Raw genomic sequence first — 21,298 nt, 5'->3', positions numbered from 1 at the left:
ACACCTCTACCCAGATACTGAGGAGCCTGAGAGCTGAAGATTGTAGTTCAGAGCCAGCCAGGGAAGGAAAGAAAAAAAAATCCATGAAATGCTTATCAACCATTCACCACCAAAAAGCCAGAAGTGATGCTGTGGCTCAAGTGGTAGATGCTCCCTCCCCGCCCCCCCCCCAAATAAAAGACAAGTGTGTGGGTCTGAGCAGGTGCTGTGTGTGCTTGAGCGCATGGGGCTGGACGTGCGATCCTCATTCGTGGAGCGGAGCCTGCAGGAGACGCGGAGCTGGAGCCACTGCACAGCATGGCTTGTGTGACCTGGCTCCTTTTCAAAGCTACGCACGAGTGTGCGTGCACGGTGCGTGTGCAGCGGGGGTGAGCAGCCCACTACGCCCACCGAGGACCCCGCCCCGCGCCGAGCCTCAAGCTTTTACCTGTGCTCCCCGCACGCACCGGCCAGCTGCAGAGGCGCCTCGCCGCGGCCCGGGCCGCCGCCGCCCGCCGGGAAACCCGCCCTGTTTTCAGCCCGCGGGTCCCGGGAACGTCACAGAGATGGCGACATCACAGGCGCCCGCGCCCCGGTATCTTCTCCGTCCCCTACCCCTTCCGCCAAAAAGCGCACTGGAGGCGGAGGGGGAGCGACCACCAGCCCACTTCTGGCCACCCCGACACAGCCTCCCCGTCAGCATGGGGGTAACAGGTGGGAGCGGGCGGGCGGGGCGCGGCCGGCGGGGTGGGATGGGGGAAAGGCGCAGCCCAGGGGTCCTGGGGCGACCTGGAGGGGGAGGAGGGGGGCCCTAAACCAAGTCCCCCACTTCCGGGCACTGGCCGTCAGCACAATAAAGAATATCCCAGGGCTTGGAGCCGACTGGGCCTGCTGTCAGGCGGAGTGGGTCCTGTTGTCCTGTAGCCGCGCGGCCTTGTGTGTGTGTGTCCTCACCCCAGAGGAAAGGTGGGGCCACAGTGCATAGGGAGGCTGTGCAAAGCACTCATACCACAAATGTTTGTGTTGGCTCTGGTACCCAGGACGCGAGGGGAAAAGCAGCGGGAGTGAAAAGGGATGCATCCAAGGTCAGAGTCACACGTGGAAGGCAGGGAGCTGCAGAAGGAGTCCTAGGTGACTCAGGTTTCTATTTAAGATAACAGACTGTAGGATGAACCGAGCTTTGAGAAGGAGGCTACCAAGAGGTGAAAGACTGGCTAGGCGTGAGGTAATCTCAGCTGTAGGGAGGAGTAGATAGATCAAGAGCATGGCTCAAATAGTAGAGTACTAGCCCTGAGCCCAAGCCCCAATACTGTAAAGATAATGTTGATAATAAAAAAGACTAGAAAGGAAGACAAAGGTCAAGCATGCAGAATCCTATTGGCCATTATTTCTGAATGCACAGTCTGTGCACTTGAGGTAAGAAATGGGGGTGGGCGTAAAGCCAGGCATGAGTGGCCTGTAATTCTAGCTACTCAAGTGGATGAGATTTGAGGATCACAGTTCAAAGCCAGGTAGGTCAGGAAAATCTGAGTCACTTATCTCCACTTAAATGCTAAAATGTCAGAAGTGGAGCTCTGGCTCAAGTGGCTGAGCACTAGCCTTGAGCAAAAACAGTAAGAGACATATATATAATATATATATATATATATATATATATATATTGGATAGGAGTAGTACTAGAGTTTTGAACTGCAGGCCTTGTGCTTGTTAGACAGGCACTCTACTTTTTTTGTGTGTGCCAGTTTTGGGCCTCAAACTCAGGGCCTGGGCACTGTCCTCAGACACTTTTTACTCAAGGCTAATGCTCTGCTGCTTGAGCCACATCATCACTTCCAGATTTTTCTGGGTATGTGGTACTGAGGAATCAAACCCAGGGTTTCCTGTGTGCTAGGCGAGCACTCTACCACTAGACTATGCTTCTTGCCCAAGCCACTCTAACTCTAAACCATGCATCCAACCCTTTTTGTGCTGTTTTCTTTTGAGATAGGGTCTTGCTTTCTGCCCAGGTACATGTCTATTTTAGATTTCCCAAAATAGCAGGGATAACAAATGTGTGGCATCCTACTCAGCTTCTTTCACTGCAATGAGTCTCAATGCCCAGTCTGCCCTAGCTGAGCACTAGCCTTGAGCAAAAAAGAAAAAAAAAAATCAGAGACATCACCCAGTCCCTGAGATCAAGCCCTAGTACCAGCACAAGAAAAGAAGAGAAGAGTGAGGAAGAAAGAAGAAAAGGAGGGAGGAAAGAAGGGAAGGAAGGAGGGAGGGAAGGAGGGAGGGAGGGAGGAAGGAAGGAAGGAAGGAAGGAAGGAAGGAAGGAAGGAAGGAAGGAAAGAAGGAAAGAAGCTCAGTCTGGCTGAGATCTGAGGATTGCTAGGCCAGTCACAAAAGTTCGTGAGACTCTTATCTCCAATTAACCACCAGAAAACCGGAAGTTCTCCTAAGCTCAACGCCCCTCGTCACTAGGATGACACATGTATACTACCAATATAGCTACTAGTTGAAATGAAGTCTGAGGGGTTTTGTTGTTCAGGCTTGCCTTAAACTGCAGTCTTCCCAATAATCTCCTAAGAAGCTCAGATGCCAAGTGTGAGCCACTGTAACTGGAAATTGTCTCGAGCCCTTTGGGGTTTTTTTATAGTCTTAGTTTTCTTTTTCAACTCTTCATCTAAGCGATTATTCTATTAGGACTTCTTTTTTTCCAACCTACTGCCCAACATGCACCATCTTCCTACACCAAAATGAACTGGTCCTAGGCCTCTGTCATATGCCTTCATCTTCTTTCAACACATTAAATATCTTCCTAAAAAAAAAAAAAAGAGGGGCCGAGAGTTTGGCCTAGTGGTTAAAGTGCTTGCCTAGCATGTATGAAGACCCGGGTTCGATTCCTCGGTACCACATACATAGAAAAAAGCCAGAAGTGGTGCTGAGGCTCAAGTGGTAGAGCTCTAGCCTTGAGAAAGTCCAAGGACAGTGCTCAGGCCCTGAGCTCAAGCCCAGGACTGGCAAAAAAAAAAAAAAAAAAAAAAAAAGTACATTTTATGAGTCCATGTGTGAAATGACCATTTGGCTGGATGTAAAATTCCATGTTAAAAGCCATTTCCCTCAGAATGAGGAACGCCCAATGTGATTTTTCAACTTTGTTGGTTACCAGGACTTACCTTTCAGAAGCATTAAGAAACATACTTCAGCCTAGAAAAAATTTTCTCTTCATGTCCTCTATTCCTTTTGGGTCACTTTTTTAGAATTTGAAACCAGATGTCCAATTGGTTCTTTTTTGTCACTTCACAATTTTTGGGTGGGAGGGGTCGGTTATGGGGCTTGAACTCAGGGCCTGGGCCCCATTTTGAGACACAGCCTCACTTCTGGTTTTCTGGTAGTTGACTGGAGATAAAAGTCTCACAGGCTGGGGCCGGGAGTTTGGCCTACTGGTAGAGTGCTTGCCTAGCATGCACGAATACCCAGGTTCGATTCCTTGGTACCACATACATAGAAAAACGCTGGAAGTGGTGCTGAGGCTCAAGTGGGAGAGCTCTAGCCTTGAGAAAGTCCAAGGACAGGGCTCAGGCCCTGAGCCTAAGCCCAAGCCTAGCTACTCAGGAAGCTGAGATCTGAGGATCGCTAGCTTGGACATGAAAGTCTTTGAGACTCTTATCTCCAGTTAACCCCCAGAAAACCTGAAGTAGTGCTGTGGTCCAAGTGGTAGAGAACTAGCGTTGAGCTGAAGAGCTCAGGGACGGTGCCCAGACCCAGAGTTCAAGCCCCATGACTCACTGAAGAAAAAAAAATCTCACTTTTTCCCAGGCTACCTTGTATCAGTCTTCCTAACTACAGTTCCTGTTAAAGTTGGAATGCCATGTACATGCCACCAGACCCAACTATTTCTGGTTATCTGGGGGGTCTTATGAAAGTTTTGGCTTGAATGCATGTGCTCTCTCTCTCTCCTCCCTCTCTCCCTCTCCTTCTCCCTCTCCCTTCCTCTGCAGCTCTCTCTTTTTGGTTATTTGGGAACAGAATCTTAGGGAATTTTCTACCCAGGCTGACCTCAAACTCCAGTCCTCCAGAACTCAGCCTCCTGAGTAGCTTAAGATTACAAGTATGAGATACTGGTACCTGGCAAGAATTGAGTTTCTTAAGCCTATGTTCAAGTCCCCAGTTCAGCAGCCATGAGCTCCGATATGTTGGGCAAATGAGCCCCGTCTATTTTTGTATAGTCCAGAAAGCACATAAAATATTTAGGCTGTGGTAGCAGAGGGAGGGAGGCAGGGAGACAAGTCAACACTAACCCTGGTGGAGGGTAGTGATAGATCCCAGAGTCAGGCATGGGCAGAATGTTGAGTGGAGAGGAGGAGTCAGTGGGGCTGAGGGCATTGACAGGAGGGCAAGGAGAGGAGGAGGAACAGGGTGAGATGGGCTGAAGAGTGGAGGGGAAGGAGTGGCAGAAGCACAGCTAGCCTTGGTTCTAGGTTCTCTCAGGGACCGTCCCCCCATCCTGCTCCCCCCTCACCTCCTTCTCCCCAACAGGTGACAATGCATTTCCCTGCTGTGGCAAGAATGCGGTGGATATCGTGGAGAAACAGTGAGAACCAGTCTCCCCGTGATTTTGGACCTCCCCAGCCAACGACTCTAGGCCTTTCTTTCCCCTTAACGCCATGTACCTCTCACACACACACACACACCTACTGGACTCCTCTCCATTTTGCCCCTTTCTAAAAATCTCCCCAGGGCAGTGTCCAGCCCCAGACACTGAAGGTGTCAGCAGGGACATGGATGGGGCCTGACCCCTCAGAGTCTGCTGCCTGGTTAAGGAAGGACAGAGCTGTGTGGGAAAAAGGTAGCTTGGAGAAGGAGCAGGGATAACAATGGCTGAACATACTTGGGACTGAGAAGACACACACACACACACACACACACACACACACACACACACAATCTTCAGCTTCCCACCTCTGCCATGCTAAGAGTGGACAAGTGGGTGGATAGATGGGTGGGCACTGCCCTAAACTTCACCCCCACAGAGAGCCACCTGTGGACATTGGTTCACCAACTGAGCCACACTGGCTCAGCTACAATACGTGGAGAGAATGAGGATTCCCAGGTCTCTCTGCTTTGGGGTTGGGAGTGGACTGGCAAGCTCTCCGGCTTCTGAAGAAACTCAGGGAAGGAAGAAATACTTACCCCAGTGGGGTATGGTGGGGACAGCAAAGAGTGGATGAGCTGAATGCATCCTGCCAGTCTCTGTGGGGGACCTAAGACTCCAGAGACCCCTTCTTCTCCCTAAAGTTACCCTCTTTGCCCACCTATCACTCACCCTGACTTATTCTGTCTTAGGAATGACCCCAGCCACCACCATGATGCAGCAGCAGAAGTGAGTGTCCCCACACATGGGAAGATGTAGCCAAGGACCAGAGCTCACCGAGGCTCCTTTTTCTAAACTCCTGACCAGCTGACCAGCTCATCTGTGTGTGTGTGTGTGTGTGTGTGTGTGTGTGTGTGTGTGTGTGTGTGTGCGCGCGCCCACGCGCGCACGCGTGTGTGCCCGTCCAGTCCTGGGTATTAAACTCAGGGCTTAGGCGCTGTTCCTTAGCTTTATTCAAGGCTGGTGCTCTACCACTTAAGCCATAGTTCCACTTCCAGTTTTGGTAGTTAATTGGAGATAAGAGCCTCATCAACGTCCATGTCTGGTCTGGCTTTGAACTGCAATCCTCAGACAGGTGTGAGCCACTGGCTGTAGATCCCAAGACTCAGCCTCCCACACCCTTAGCCTCATCACCAGCCTTTCTGTCTCACACAAGTCTCCAAAAAGGGGCAAATGGGGAGGGAAACAGGCTTCAGCAGAATGTGAGTAGAGGTAAGGGGGGCATAGCACTAGGGGGAGATGTGGAGTGGCAGGGAGGGGGGTTCCCAGCTCTTACCTCAGCTTTTAGTTGCAACCTTTCAGGTAGCTCAGAAACCCCCACTCCAAGACCCGAAGCCAGAGAAGCAAGCTAAGTTTGGCACCGAGATGGACATGGATCCCTTGTGGAAGGTGGCTAGCCTGGATTCTTGCAGTGAAAGTAGTTCTAAGCAGCCAGATTATACCGTCGAGACCTTTCCTCACAACCCAGAGGAGCTGCAGGAGATGCACAACTTCAACCAGTGGAGCATAGACTCCATCTGCAGCAATGCAGAGGAGGACCAGAAATTCATCCAATATCGCTCCATCCACGCGCAGACCTCCAGGCACCTCTTCTGGTCAGACAAGCTTGTCCAGGCCTCAGAGAACATGCACAAGGTGATTGAAATCCAGAACAAAGATAGAAGCAAGAAGGTTACCATCAGCCACCTGGAGCAGAAATCTGTCCCCATTACCACGCCACCTCTACCAGCCACCTGCTCCAAGCCACAGCCCATAAGCCCCCACCTTCCTGTCTCCCATCTCTCAGCACCCATCGCTCTATCAGATCTGATCAACTTTGCATCTTCCCTGGCTGTAGCCTCTACTAGTGATGTGGACTTGCCCAGTTTGGAGAAAATGCTCAAACCTGTGCTACAGAAGGATCCAGAACCTTCTTCAGAGCCCTCCCAGCCCACTAAAGAGGAACGAGGGCTGACAGAGAAACTAAAAACTGTAGAATTCCAGAAAACTTGGACTCAAAAAGGCACAAACTTCCCTCATGCTTTCTTAGACTTCAGCAAGAAAGAGATCAAGACAGCCACCCTTGAAGGGGAGGTGAAGTTTGTCCAGACATCGACTGTGAAATCCAAAACGCAGGAATCCCAGGATGAGTAAGTGCAACAAGGCAGTAGCTCTTCCACCAGGGACTGCCCTGGCTGGGCCCTGGGTGGGTGCCCTGGCTGGACTCAGGGTGGGTGCCTTGGGACGGATGCCTGTGGGGTGTCCAATAGTGGAACAGGGTCCTGGGAGAAGCTCAGTGAAGCACCAACCTCAGTGACCTCATAAAGGATGCTGGAAATAAGGTTCCGGTAGACTGAGGCGCAGTGCCAAGGCCAGGGCCAGAGGAGGCCTGGGGACCATGGAGGGTGAGCTCTCCAGGGCTGGGCTGGGGACCTGGATTCAAGGCAGGAAGGGTCATGTGGTATTAGAAAGCCAGCTTGATGACCATGGCCCTGGGGTCCAGAACACTATGAAAGAGAGTGAGGGAGCCAGGGCTCCAGTGTTCCTGGCCTCTGATGACACATAGACTCAGCCCAGAGTGCCAGGTGCACAGCAAGGAGGAGATTCCTTTACTGGAATGGCTTCCTCCAAACTGCAAGGCCCCTCCCATCTCCCCTTCCCCATCTTGTCCCAGGGACTATAGTGACACTGTCTCTCTTGTGTTACAGCTCCGAGCCATCAGGAACCAAGAAAGGGAGTCCATTATTGCTGAAAATCCATTTTAAGCTGTTATCCCCTAAACTCCAGAGAAATGACTAGACAGAACCATTAAAGCCTCCAGTGCTGGCCCCAGACATTTTGTGTAAATCCTTCTGGACCAATGAGTTCACCTGATTATTTCATTCTGGTCTCAATTTTTTTCTCTCTTCATTTTTTTTCTTTTTCTTTCTTTCTTTCTTTTTTTTTTTGTGATACTAGTGTTTGAACTCAGGCCCTCACATTTACTGGTCATGTGCTCTCTGTTGAACCATACCTCTAGACCTTTTTAGCACTGGTTAGTTTCCTGGGACAGTGCTTCTATACTTCAGTCTTCCTGTTTTACATTTCCTGCTGTAGCTGAGATGACAGATGCATGCCACCATACCCAGTTTCTTTAGTTGAGATGGTCTCTCCAACTGTTCTACTCAGGCTGCCCAGGAACTAAGTAGCTAGAATTACATGAGCCACTGTGCTTGGCTCTGTCCTCTGTGTGTATGTGTGTATTTCCTGGGGCTTGAATTCAGAGCCTGGGTGCTGCACCTGAGCTTTTTTTGTTCAAGGCTAGTGATCTACACTTGAGCGACAGCCCTACTTCTAGCTTTTGGTGGGGGATGCTTAATTGGAAAAAAGAGTCATATAGGCTTTCCTGCCTGATCTGGCTTCAAACCCAAATCCTCAGATCATAGCCTCCTGAGTAGCTAGGATTACAGGCATAGGCCACCAGTACCCAGCTGTTACCAATTTTTTTAGTTTAGGGACCACCTGTAATTTAGTTGTCACAACCCCACTTGTCCCTGATGTTTCTGGCACACTGTTCCTAGCCTTTCCTTTGCCTGTTTACTCTCCCTGGGTAATACCCCTCCACTCTCACCTACGAGCCCCCTGAAAGTTTCCATACCACTCCTGGGAAACCTCAGAGCCCTGAAGCCTGAAGCCAGGGAATGTTGAGATTGTCCACTGAGGTGTTCCCCTCTGGAAAGAACAAATTTGAAGGGAGTTCTCTGTTTTTGAGGGGAAGAGATGGTGTCAGGAGCTTGAAGGAGGGCAAAGTGAGGCTCATGTACCAGGCGCAGGTACAATGCATGCACACAAATGAATGAGCCACCCTATGTCTGGGGTTAGGCCTTGAAGAGCTTCTAGCAGGGAAAGGAATCCAGGAAAAGGAATTCAGAATGTGTGGGATGGCGAGAGGAGTCTTAGAGAAAGGGACAAGGCTAGCTTGGACCCTTGTGGGTCTGTGTGTGTGTGTGTGTGTGTGTGTGTGTGTGTGTGTGTGTGTGTGTACAAGTCATGGGGCTTGCACTCAGGGCCTGGGTAATGAGTAGTTTATTGGAGATAAGAGTCTCAAGGACTTTCCTTCTCAGACTGGCTTTGAACCACAATCCTCAGGTTTCAGCCTCCTCAGTTGGGATTACAGGTGTGAGTCACCAGCACCCCACTTTTGTTTTGTTTTAAGACAAGTTCTCCCTATCTAGTCCAGGGCAGCCTATAATGTGGTGTCTACCTGGCCTCAGCCCCCTAAGTGCTGATATTACAAGTGACACCAAGTCCTAGTCAAATTCTTGACCAGTTCTGGGCTTTCATTGCCAAGACCATTCCCAGTTTCAAAACCCTGGGAGGTTTGAAGAAGGAAGGGGTCAGAATTCGTGGAATGGATTAGGCAGGAGGAAGAGAAGCAATTGAACAAGAGCCAAGACTAAAAGGCAAAAAGAGTCAGAAGCTAAACACTGAGGAGAGATGTGGGTTGGAAAAAGGCCTGGATCGGAAGTGTCATTTGTTTCTCAGAACTCCGGAGTTTTCGTTTAGAGATTTTTTTTTTTTCTGTTCCTCCTGGGCTTGAATTCAGGGTCTGGGCACTGTCCCTGAGTTCTTTTTGCTCAAGGCTAGTCCTCTACCACTTTGAGCCACAGTACCACTTCTGGTTCTCTGGTGGTCATCTGGAGTTCAGACTTGGATATTTTTGTTTGGTCTGGCTTCGAACAGCACTTCTCAGATCTCAGTAGTTAGGGTTGCAGGCATAAGCTCAGCTGGGAATTTTTTTAATTTTATATTTTAAGTGCAGTTTTAAGTACACAGAAAATTTGAGCTGAAAGCACAGAAGATTTTTCACAGTCACTGACTCTGTCTATACAATCTTCCCCACAACTGAACAACCCCTAGTCTAGGGTGTACTCTCGGTGACATGGTTTCTATTGGCTTTGTGAAATGTATAACACACCAACATGGGAGTATCACACAGAATAGTTTCATTTCCCTATCTCTCCTTATTTATCCCTCCTTCCTCCAATCTCTGGTATCCTCTGATCCTCTCTCTCCTTTTGCTTTTTCTAGAAAGAGGTGGAAATGATAGAGTGTGTAGCCTGTACGCATTGACTTCTTTCTCTTAGTTATATGCATTTACATTTCTTCCATTGTCATAACTTTACAGCTCAGTTATTTTTTAGCACTGAACAATATTCCACTGTCCAGATGTCCCACAGTTTATCCACTTATCTACAGAAGGACATCTTAGTTGCTTACAAGTTTGGGCTATTAGGAATAAAAGCTGCTATAAAAATACCTATATGCTGGGTTTTAGGTAGACTTAAGCTTTCCAGTTTTAAATATTCAAAAAAGTGAATGGGTTTTTTATTTTATCTATTTATTTTTGGTCATAGGGCTTGAATTCTGGGCCTGGGCACTGTCCCTGATCTCTTCAGCTCTAGGCTAGCACTCTACCACATTGAGCCACAGCATCACTTCCGGTTATCTGGTGGTTAATTAGAGATGAAACTCTCACTGACAATAGAGCCTGGGCTGGCTCTGAACTGCCGTCCTCAGATCTCAGCCTCCTGAGTAGCTAGGATTAAAAGCATGAGCCACCAAAGCCCAGCTATGATGCTAACTCAATATGCTAAAACTCTTGTCAAAGATGATTGCATTTGTATTCATGAGAGATACAGATCTATGGTTTTCTGGCAGTGGTTTTGCTATTATGAGAGTGATGGCCTAACAGAATACATAGTGACATAGACTTTTGGCTCTGATCTGCTCAAAGAAATTGTAGAGAATTAATATTTCATTCAGTGTTTGGTAGAACTCAGAGACACAGGTGTGGTCATTATTTATATATGAGTTTTGGCAGATTGTGCTTTTCAAGGAATTAGTCCATTTCATGCAGGTTTTCAAACCCAGGTTTTCGTAACATTTCTTATTGTTCTTCTAGTGTCCACAGCTCTGTAGTAATGTTCCTCTCTCATTCTGCTATTTGTAGCTTATCATTTCTCCTTTAATTTTTGGGTGGATATCCTGGCTAGAGCCTTATTCATTTTATTGATCTTTTCAAAGAACAACTTTTTGTTATGATAATTGTCTCTGTTGATTTCCTGCTTTCAGATATATTGATTTCTACTCTAGTTTTTTTATTTGAACTTACTTCTAGTTTCCTAAGGTTGGAGCTCTGATTATTGATTTTAGATTTCTCCTTTTCTGTCTTTTTTATTTCTGTCGATTTGGGGGTTGGACTCAGGGCCCAGTCCCCGGTCCTTGGGCTTATTCACTCAAAGCTAGCATTCCACCACTTTGAGCCGCAGCACTACTACCAGTATTCTGGCAGTGAATTGGAGCTAAAAAGTCTTAAGGAATCTCCTGCCTGGGCTGGCTGTGAACTGTGACCCTCAAATTTCTGCCTCATGAGTAGCTAGGATTATAGGTGTGAGCCACTAGCACTTGGCTAGTGTTATATATATATATATATCCCTCTAAACACTGCTTTTACTAGGGTCTACAAATTTTGAATGAACTGTATTTTCATTTTTGCTGATCCTGGGGCTTGAACTCTGGGCCTGGACACTGTCCCTGAGCTTTTATACTAATGCTCTAACACTTGAGCTACAGTTTCACTTAAGGCTTTTTTGTATGTGATTAATTGAAATAAAAGTCTCATAGACTTTCCTGCCTGGGCTGGCTTCAAAAGCTGGATGTCAGTGGCTCATGCCCATAATCTTAACTACTTAAGAGATCTGAGGATGGCAGTTCTGAGATAGTGGTAGAGCAATAATCTTGAGCAAAAAAGCTCAGGAATCGTACTCAGGCCCTGAGTCCTAGTTCCAAGAGCAGCATAATTTTTTAAAATATTTTAAAATTTCTCAAAAGTTTTTTTTTGACCTATGCATGGGATTGTCTTGATCTTGAGATAGTCTGTCTGTCACTCAGACTGGCCTTGCACAATCCTCCTGCCTCCAGCTCTGAAATGCTGGGGTTATAGGCATGTACCATCCCTGCCTGACCCATGTGTTATTTAGAAGTCTACTAGTTAATCCCCAGTACTTGATTTTCCAGCTACCTTTCTGTTATTAATTTCTAATTTCACTCCATTTTGATATGAGAGTGGACATTGTATGATTTCTAGTCTTTGAATTTCTTAAGATTTCATGGAATTTTTTTTAACGTAGCAGGTGGGTTTATGTTGGATTTAACTCCATAATCTCAGCCCTGGCTTTGGGACTCTGACCTATTCTCTTTCTGGACTTCTGCCATCTTGAGTGGCATCCATAATTTGCATATGCAAATTCAGAGGCCTTTAAAAGAAGGCAGAAACTCAGAAGACTAAAAAAAGAAGGTATCTCAGAAGGGAGTAGCTAGTCTATGGTGAAGGAGTGGGTATACCTCCTGTCAAAACAAAATCTAACACAAAGGCAGCCTGTGGGCCTGTGGGCTTGGGGCCCTGGAGCAGTCTCAGAGCCTGTGACTCTGCCTTTCAGGCAGCAGAGGACAGAAGATCAAGCGATCCCCACCTATACAGAGAAGGTACAGATAACCAAGGCTGGTGGGGAGTGGAGCTGGGGGAGGTGTCACACTCTGTCCTCAGAAGGCCTGGGTGGAGGACTATGGATACAACCTCATGTGGAATTTGCAGGAAGGATTCTGTGTACCCACATGCTTGGTCCCAGGTGTCCCGGAGTCTGTGTCTTGTCTTCTTCCTGCCTCTCAGGTCTCCACAGAAGCCTCGAAAGTTGCTCACACAGGATGCATGGGAGGGGGGCAGCCGCATGAAGAAAGGCAGGATGCAGCTTCGTCCTGTCCAGCAGACACACACGGAGCAAGCCACCACCACAGCCACAAAGGATGAAGGGACCATACGGAAGGCAAAAGAATTCAAGGACCCTGCAGCTACCCATCGGGCTCAGTCAGATCCAGATACCAGGTCTCAGAGGTGAGGTTGGAGTTTTAGGCCCAGCTGGGAATGCTGTGTTTAGGGTAAGGCCTTCCTGGTCTGGCATTCCTTTATAACAGATGCAAAGTCCTGTTTCAATCTCTTCTCCCTGGGGAAGACTGAGAGGCGAGAACCTGCCGCCCCTGACACCTCGGCAGCTGGCAGGTAAGGGCCAATCATTTATCTCTACAACCTGACACAGTGATTATGCCAGGCCCCAGAATCGTGTGTGTGTGTGTGTGTGAGAGAGAGAGAGAGAGAGAGAGAGAGAGAGAGAGAGAGAGAGAGAGAGAGAGAGAGAGAGAGAGAGAGAGAGAGAGGAGAGAGAGAGAAGGGGGGGATAGGAAGGCAGAGAGGCAGAAAGGATGGAAAAAAGGGTAAGTTTCTCCACTTCCCAGGTGCTGGCCTGTAGAATGCAGGGTGGTGGCTGGGGTAGAAGGAATTACTCTGCACATCAGATCCCATCGTGATGTTGACAGGGACGCCTCAATGCAAGAATCACTTTTTCTATTATCAATGGCTTTCAGTAGCTGCTACAAGCCAGGCACTGACAACGCTTCAGAATAATGGAGCTCCAGAGGCAGACTGCCTGCCTCGTGGGACCTCACACATGAATTCTAAATGTTTTTTTATACAATCTTCCAAACATGAGTTGTGCAAATGGATTGAATAGGCACTCACATGTCAACGCCCAGTAGCCACAGTTTGTATTGAAAGCTATAATAATGCTCCATCCGTATGGACAGTCCAACCTGGGCTGTTCGCCCAACTCTACCCTCAGCCTTCCAGGACATCTTCAAACTGTTCAGCTGCAGCCCGACAGGCACCGTGGACATGCGCAGCATGAAAGTTGCCCTGCGCAATGTAGGTATTCACCTAGGCCCCCAGGAGATGTGTGAGGCTCTTCATCTGGCAGACTTGGATGGTGAGTGCCCCTCCCTGCTCTCTTGTCCTCTCTCATCTCCACACACTCTCCTGGTGAGTGACACCCAGCCCACAAAAGTCCCTGGCCTGAGCAGAGCAATCACTGGTCCATACCTGTGATCCTACTCGTGGCGAGGGGTGGGGGGGTGCCAAAGAGCTGAACATTCAGGTCCAGAGCCAGCCCAAGCTGGGGAAGTTTGTCAGACTCTTAGCTACAATCAACTTCCGAAAAGCTGGGAGTGGAGCTGTGGCTCAAGTGGTAGAGCACCAATCTTGAGAGGAAAAGCTCAGGGAAAGCACCAGGCCCCTGAGTTCGAGACTCAGCACTAGCACATACATGCACACAGAGTTACGGGCCTGGTCTTTCCATTGTAAAGTTCTCTCTCCCAGGAGGCTGCCCTGATCAGCACCCCTCTCCATGGTCCTTAAAACATTGCTGAGTTCACTCTCATCCTGACTGGGGTCTCCTTTTGCCTTCCCTAATACCTGGCTAACAAGCCAGCATGTGCCAAGCAGGCTTTGTACAGGGGCTGACAACCCAGGCACCCTCCTTTCTCGTTCCAGGTGATGGAATTGTAAGCTTCAAAGACTTTCTAGGTGTTCTCACTGACAATCACCGGCTGGCTCAGTGCATGGGTGAGGGAGCAGGGCTGGTGTACAAGGGTGGGCCTGGCCTCAGGGGAGAAAGACCCCTCCTCATCTTCTCCCCCTCCATCCCAAGGTCAAGTGAAGAACAACCGAGTATCTGATCCTCAGGGTCTGCAGACACTGTTCTTAGAGGTGCTGTTCAAGCTGTTGCGCCAGGGCTTTCTGCCCTCCAAGTCTGGGCAGGAGGTAACAAGGTGGGCACCGCCCTCCCCACCCAGCTTCTGGGCCTAGGATCTGGAGGGCAAAGCCTATCCCTTGAAGAAGAGCCTTTAATGGCCCTGCCTCTGTAATGGGATCCCTGAATTCTGGGGTCCATTTCTCAGCCCCAGATGAACCCCAGGCCAAGGACAAGGAATTCCCCATGCTGCTTGGGTTTCCACAGCTGTGAGGAAACACAGGTGGACTGACTGCTCCTCTTCTTTCCCCTAAGCTACTACCTTAAGAAGCAGCAGGCTCTGAAGCTGACTCCAGGCTGGCCTCGCACCAACAATCAGGGCCGGCCCTCACGCTCCCATGGGGGCTTCAATTTCTTCTGCCAGGCAGCTTGTGGCAGTAGCCTCTCCAGCTCTGAGCTGGCACCCTCACTACACAAGCTGTACAAAGCGGGTATGTCCCCAGGGGGCTGTGATGATGGGCTGGGGGCATGGAAATGCCAGGCTGGGCCAACCTGCAGAAGGTGGACCCTCCCATGTCACACATACACTTACAGCACTGTCTCCTCCTTCCGGACAAACCCTCTCCCAGGTTCACGGAGTCCCTACCCTCAGATACCCAATCTGACCAGGCGGATGCAGCCAGATTATAGGATACGGAGTGCAATTCCAGTAGTGCCCGAAGTCCGCCTTCCCAAGTCCCATCAACCCAGCCGCCCCAAGATCTCACTCAACTTGAGACCACTGTGCAAAGGTGAGAGCCAGAGCACCAGCTGTGCACCCTCCCTGCAGTTAGAAGGATGGAAGAATCTGTCCTGGGCAGATGGGGTGGGGGTGGCACAGCAGATGGGGTGTGATGGTGGGCAGGCAAAGAGTGGGAGCAGAACCAAAAGAAATGGGATGCAGCAGGCACAGAGGGAGGCTTGATGATGGTAAGGAAGAGTGGGTAAAGAATAAAGGGAAAAGGTACCCAGGTAAGAGGGCAGGGAAGGCGGAAGTGGGCTGCCAGCAGGAAGGCAGGATGAGCTGGTATGAATCCTGTAGGTCTCTAATTCTAGCTACCTCTGGATCTGCAATGCTCCTTGGCCTGCCCTCTCTCCCTCCCTCTCTCCCTCCATCCTGCAGCTTTAGTGAGCCAGCCATCAGAACAAATGCATCCCTTGAAGCTGGCTCCCTCCCCACCAACTCTAGTGCAGAAGCATCCCTTCTCCCCTTCGCCATCCTGTTCCCAGAGATCGGCTGTGAAGAGCTTTTACAAGTCAAGTGTTTGCTGAGCGACATAAGCTGGGTGTGGTGGAGGCAGGCATGGAGCGGGCGAAGACCTTTTGTAAACATCTTTATTAATCTTGTATAAAAATAAGGTTCAAGGAGAGTTCAGGGCAGGGCGTATTGGGGGGTGGGGTGGGGTGAAGGTACACTTCATAAGTTACAGGCCAGGCTCCTGCTCAGGCGAAGTATGGCTATGGGGAGATATGATGCTGCAAGCAGCTTTTGGGAGAAGGAGGAGGCCAACACTGCCTGAGGTGCAAGGAGAATGTGCCTGCCTGATGGGGATGCCCCCGCCCAGGCAAGCTGAGGCCCCAAGCTTGCCCACAGCCCCACCCACTACAGAATCCACCTGCAGATACAGCGGCTACAGCGAGAGGTCAGCAGTGACCTGCATGGGTGGTACTGGGGGGCGCCGGCGAACACTGCGGCGGCCCGTGTCCGAGCGGATATAAGGCTGGTTCCGCAGATCTGGCAGTCAGAGAAAACACATAGGCCCTTCAGGAGTCTGCCCAGAGCAGGATCAGACACCAGGGTACAGGCTTCACCCTTCTAAGCATGGAGGACTATGTTCACATGGAGGGGGCACTGTTTATGGTTTATCTGACTTCCCCTTCCCCACCCTTAAACATCTGAGCTCTGCACTGGGCTGGTCAGGAAGAGGAAAGCATGACTTTGCCCCCATGGTCTCCAGCTTGGAAACCCGGTCATGCAGGTACCTGGGGGGGGCTTTAGAGGGGCATCTCCTCTCCCAGGCTGGCCTCACAGAGGAGCCTGGATGTCCTCTTGCCGGTGCGAGCAGTGAAGGGCACAGTCTTGAGCACTGAGGTTTGGTGGGTGAGGGGAGGGAGGGAGGGAGGGAAAGGGAAAAGAGAAACAGAGAAAGTAGCAAGAAGCAGTAAGGCAGTCAGACCCCCTAGCGGGAGAAAATGGAACTGGCTGAGGACAGGGAAGAAGCGTGGCCAAGCCTCACCTGTGATGATGTCTTCGATGGCCCCATCTCGGTCACCCTCATAGATGAGAGGCTCCTTCTGCTGTCTCCGTTTCAACTCAGAAATGAGATCCATCTGCTGTCTCCGGGCCTTGGGTGGAGACTAGAGGAATATACAGCTCCAGCTCCAGGATCTCTGCCCACACCCCACCCTAGAGAACATGCCTGCTCCCCTGTACCAGGATTCTTAGACAGCTGCCTACCTTGGGAGCTGGGGTCTCTCCCCTGCCTGAGGTCTCAGCACCTGCCTCCTGAGCAGCTGCTTCTTTCTTCCATTGTTCCACCTCTTGCTCAGCTTTCTGAGGAGCCAAGGTAGGTCTTAGTGAGGGCAGCCCTCCTTCTTCCTTACAGTAGGCCCTGCCCCTCCCACTGCCCATGTAGAAGCCACAGGGCCTCCAGCCCGACTTCCAGGCCCATGTACCTTGTAGGCCTTGGTGAAGCGACTGAAGAGGGAAAAGAACATGGAGGGAGATGTGGTCTTGGGGTTCTCTCCGAAGTACTCCACCACAGACTCGTAGGCTTCCTGCAGGCACAGCCATCAGCCCTCCAGCACAGACCCGTGGAGTCTCAGAACAGCAGCCACCTCATCGCAGCCCCACCCCTCCAGGCAGAGTGGCCCCTCACTTCCACCCTCCAAGGAGGGGTCCCTACTATAGCCACACCCCTCTAGGCCTTATCCTCCCCACCCTCATCGAGTGTTTTAATGGCAAGTTCTCCTTTATCCCCCAAGCCCAGCCTCGCATCACTAGGCCAAGCCAGGCCAGCCATAGCACACCTGAGCCGTCTTGCTATCAGCCAGCAGCTTATCCATGATGGGTGAGTTAGCCTTCAGGAATTCCTTGAGAACCATGCAGTCATCTTGCCGCACAAACTCCCTCTGAGTTAACTCTAGGCCTCGTTGCAAGGAGCGCACGTCACCCAGGACGCTGTCTAATGACACTTTTTTTTTTTGGTTGGGGAGGGGGTAAGAACAACAGAATGATGTCAGGAAATCAAACAGCACTCCCACCATGTTGTATCCTATAGTTCCCCCCAGTCTAGTGGCCCCAGGACTGAGCCCCAGTCCCCACCCAAGGCCCCACTAACCCATACCTGAGCCGGCCTTGTCCAGGAAGTGCAGCTCACTATGGAAGCCTGTGAGCTGTGGGTACTTCTCAGCAATGACCTTCACCAGGTAGTGCAGTAGCGTCTGCTTGCGGTCGGTTGACTTCATCTCCAACAACTGCACAAGGATGCCTTGTAAGCCCCAGGACCCTAGGTCACATCTATGCCCAAGGCCAAGTACCCATGTCCTTACCGCATCCAGACTCTGGAGCCGGAACCCATAAGCTGCCCCTCGCTTGCTGCTGTTCATGTAGTTGCCAAAGGCCAGAACGATCTGGGAGAGATGGGAGAAATTCAACATGGTGCCAGAACTAAGAAAGTTCCTTTAAGTATATATTATACAAGGAAGAGAAAAGGTGGTAAGAAGTAAGCCTATACTTCAATTCTGAATGGACTCTTCACTCCCATAACACAAGTACTTTTGTGTGTGTATGTGTGTATACCTCACGTGGATGCACTTAACAGCGCAGCACAACCAACTGTTTCCCTCTGATCCAAAACTGAGTTGCCAACATCTCCTCCTAGGCCATCCTTTCTAAAAGGAGATCCTGTGATCCTGATAGGACCTCAGGTGCACTGCAACGCCATCACCCATCTCTACCCTCACCTTCCCTTCTTTCTGAGCATGTATGTGAGAAGTGGGGGTATTATCTGTTATATGCCAGGTGAACAGGACAGGAGTCTCCTGAACAGGTAAAGGTGTGCCCTACCTACAAGCCCCCTTTCCCTGGGCGCTCACCTCCAGGATCTGGCGGAGTTTGTCAGAAGACTTGATGGACATGGAGGCGGCAATGATGGCATTCAGTTGCTGGGGAAGGGATGGGAGAGGTAGGTTGGAGCCTAGAGCCTCAAGCACTCCCAGGTGCCCTCTCTGGAGCTCAAGCTGGGAGATGTCTCCTCCCTCCTCCCAGCCCAAACCACACCACCCTATCCACCCATCCACACCGGCGTGAGCATCTGGGCAGTGTCTGGGAAATTGCCCAAGAAGGTAAGTGTGGCCATGCGCTCGGACAGACGTGGAATTCGACTGAATCGTAGCATGAAGCGGTCTTCCTCTGACAGCTCTTCCATCGGCCGCTGCTCACGCTCAAAACGGTCCATGAGAGTTCGCTCATACTCTGTAGGCAGGAAGCGGGTCAACAGCTCCAAGAAGTCCAAGCCAAGAGCCTGCAGGTCATACCTAGGGGATGGAGCAGAGGAGAGAATGGGACTCAGTCCACACCCACCAGTCCCTTAGACCAAGATGGCACTCCTCCTTGAATAAACAAATGATCTTTAATATTTGCTATTTGCTGACATCTTCAGAGAACAAGTGGGAGGAGTCAAGGAAAATTGGAAGTTTGTGTCCCCGTCATACTTTAGTGACAGATGCCCAGCTCTAGATCCCTCAGCTTGAATGCCCACTCTGGGCAGGAAGAGGAAGGGAGTGGGGATGTATCCAACTGAGAATGGATTCACAGTATTGACCCTCAGTTTTCCTAGTCTAGAAATAGAAGATTCCCTAATGGGGATGGTTATGGGCTCTGTACTGAAATTTGTTTGACCTTGGCCTAGAAGAGCTGAGCCATCTTCAAGCCTAGAGACACAAGTACTCACATCTCAATGGCCTGGCAGATGCAATCAGCGCCCAGGTTACCCTTGCGTAGAGTGATGGCCAAGTTCTTAGCCCTGTTGGCCTCAATGAGTGTTGACTTGGTGGGGGCCTTTTGGGCTGCCTTGCCCTTGATGGCACTGAGATCCAGACTGGGGCCTTGAGACTTGGTCTTAAAATGTTCCTCAAAATCACTCATGTCCAACTCCTGAAGATGCAAGGAGAAAAGGGGACAGGGTTAACGTCTCTCCTTCTAGTGGAGCACTATGCTTTGTTCTAGAGCGCACAAGCCACCAACAGAGAAAAACCAGTGAGCCAGCTTGACCATAGACCCTGATGGTAGGTAGTAGACACAGGGGAAGCACAAGAAATATGACATGATCCAACCCAGGGGACCAAGACAAAGGCCAGCAGAGCCAAAGAAAAGGCAAAGGGAAGCAACCTATCAACTAGAAGGGCTAAGGTCTTATTTGTGGGAAAGGGGCTCAAAAGGAGAGGCAGATGGGGTGAGGGTGTTGGGATAAGCCCCTCAGGAAGAAGAAAGCCTTTAGGGAATTCTGCCTTAATGCCGGGGCCCCAGCCCTCCACATCTATAAAACAGGATGGAGAACTGGGAGTATGGCTCAGTGGTAGAGGGCTTACCTAGCTAGCATGCACAAAGCCCTGGGTTTGATTTCTTGGTACTACATACACAGAAAAAGCCGGAAGTGATATTGTGGCTCAAGTGGTAGAGCACTAGCCTTGAAAAAGCTTAAGGACAGTGACCAGGCCTTGAAGTTCAAGCCCCAGGACTGGGGGGGGGGAATAGGTGGAGATGACCACACCAATGGCCCAACATGATCTACAGGAGATCTCTTCTCTGGTGCCCACACGGGAGGGAGCAAGGCAGGCGACTCACCTGTAAGACCTTCTCATCGTTGAGCTCTGTGAAGACAGTGCCTGAGATCTGGTTGGGTTTCAGGGCCACCCAGTTCAGGAGTGGCATCCGGAACTTGGTCTGAATGGGTTTCTTAGCTTTCACTCCTGGGGGGATGGAAAGGGAGTGGTAAGCCGAGATCCTGGAGGGAACCAGCACTCCCCCCACTCCACTCCCCACGAAGGCCCTGACAGTAGGTGACTCACCTACTACAAAGGGTCCTGGAGGACGTGAGGCCTGGGATTCCTCCCTCCCTCCCCGCCAAGTCCACTCCACTCACCTGAGCCCAGCTCCGGGCTGGGCTCCCCGAGTGCATGTGGGGGGCCTCCTGGAGGCGGAGGTGGTGGGGGCGGCGGCGGCACGGGCCCATCGGTGCCAAGAGGAGGAGGTGGCGGGGGTGGGGGTGTCAGGTCTCCCGGCAACGGCGGCGCGGGCGGGGGCTCCGGGCAGCCCGGGAGGGGAGGAGCCAGTGGGGGCGCCGAAGGCGGGGACTCTGGCGGAGGCTGGAGGCCGGGCAGTGGGGGCGGCGGGGGCGGGGGTGGGGGCGCCGGGGCTCCGGGAAGCGACTCCAACTCAGTGGCAGGTGGGGAACCTGAGTGCAACCGGGGATGAGGCGAGACAGGGAGGGGCGGACAGCGCGGGGAGGGGCGTGTCAACTCCTTAGCTTTGGTGGTCTCTCCGCCTCCTAGTCCTACGTCTGCACACCCACCTGCTTCCACCTGAGCCACGCCCACAGCCAGAGCCCCTCCCCCGTCCTCTCCCTACCCACCATGACCCCCACCCCTCCCCACCTGAGGCTTCCTGCGCACCTGGGGTCTGGGAGCCGGTGGGTACCCTGGGCGCTGGAGCATCGTTGTCCTCGCTACCGCTCGGTGTGGCCACGGAGCCTGGGAGGATCTCGATGGAGACGTCGTCGTCCCCCGGGCCTCGCAGGACTCGGATTAACCCCTTCTCCTCCAGCTCCTCCACCTTCAGCTCTATGGCTGACGGCCGCCGCCCAGAGGCCCGGGCTGGGGCCGGGTCCTTCTCGGGCTCTGGAGGGCGTCTGGAGGCTCCCATGGGGGTCGAATCGCTGAAGCGCTCCTGCGAGCCCCACAGAAGGAGTAAGAGCCCACCGGCAGGGCACCGGGTCCCTGAGCCTCTCCCGGGGGTGGAGACCCTGCCCGGCCCCCGTGCGCC

General features: G+C 51.2%; 2 protein-coding genes across 5 annotated transcripts in view; one reads left to right on the top strand and one right to left on the bottom strand.

The window, feature by feature from the left end:
- Positions 1–6,925: 6,925 nt before the first annotated feature.
- Positions 6,926–15,623, top strand: LOC150051271 (uncharacterized). The gene is made up of 10 exons (XM_090350093.1): positions 6,926–6,999; positions 12,076–12,121; positions 12,306–12,527; positions 12,646–12,692; positions 13,309–13,452; positions 14,016–14,087; positions 14,173–14,293; positions 14,530–14,705; positions 14,844–15,005; positions 15,377–15,623. The coding sequence occupies exons 1-10, from the start codon at positions 6,993–6,995 to the stop codon at positions 15,523–15,525; spliced, it is 1,146 nt and encodes a 381-aa protein (XP_090206219.1). The 5' UTR covers positions 6,926–6,992; the 3' UTR covers positions 15,526–15,623.
- The window catches only part of Fmnl1 (formin like 1), a 25,206-nt gene continuing 19,478 nt past the window's right edge, over positions 15,571–21,298 (bottom strand). For 2 of the 4 annotated variants that reach the window (XM_090350041.1, XM_090350043.1), the window contains 13 exons: positions 20,929–21,202; positions 20,400–20,711; positions 20,102–20,226; positions 19,209–19,411; positions 18,558–18,792; positions 18,352–18,420; positions 17,806–17,886; positions 17,601–17,730; positions 17,284–17,447; positions 16,930–17,031; positions 16,712–16,807; positions 16,491–16,611; positions 15,571–15,988 (listed from right to left, as the gene is read on the bottom strand). In XM_090350041.1, the coding sequence (XP_090206167.1) occupies positions 15,885–15,988; positions 16,491–16,611; positions 16,712–16,807; positions 16,930–17,031; positions 17,284–17,447; positions 17,601–17,730; positions 17,806–17,886; positions 18,352–18,420; positions 18,558–18,792; positions 19,209–19,411; positions 20,102–20,226; positions 20,400–20,711; positions 20,929–21,202 (2,016 nt within the window). In that variant the 3' untranslated portion in view covers positions 15,571–15,884. Of the gene's footprint in view, positions 15,993–16,239; positions 16,341–16,490; positions 16,612–16,711; positions 16,808–16,929; positions 17,032–17,283; positions 17,448–17,600; positions 17,731–17,805; positions 17,887–18,351; positions 18,421–18,557; positions 18,793–19,208; positions 19,412–20,101; positions 20,227–20,399; positions 20,712–20,928; positions 21,203–21,298 lie in introns of all 4 variants that reach the window. The other 2 variants (XM_090350042.1, XM_090350044.1) reach the window with 2 other exon arrangements.

The sequence above is a fragment of the Megascapheus bottae genome, chromosome 17 (assembly GCF_031878675.1).
Source record: "Megascapheus bottae isolate mThoBot1 chromosome 17, mThoBot2.hap1, whole genome shotgun sequence".
NCBI classification, from domain to species: Eukaryota; Metazoa; Chordata; class Mammalia; order Rodentia; family Geomyidae; genus Megascapheus; species Megascapheus bottae.
The sequence above is the reverse complement of the archived record's forward strand: the minus strand, read 5'-3'. Positions and strand labels throughout refer to the sequence as shown.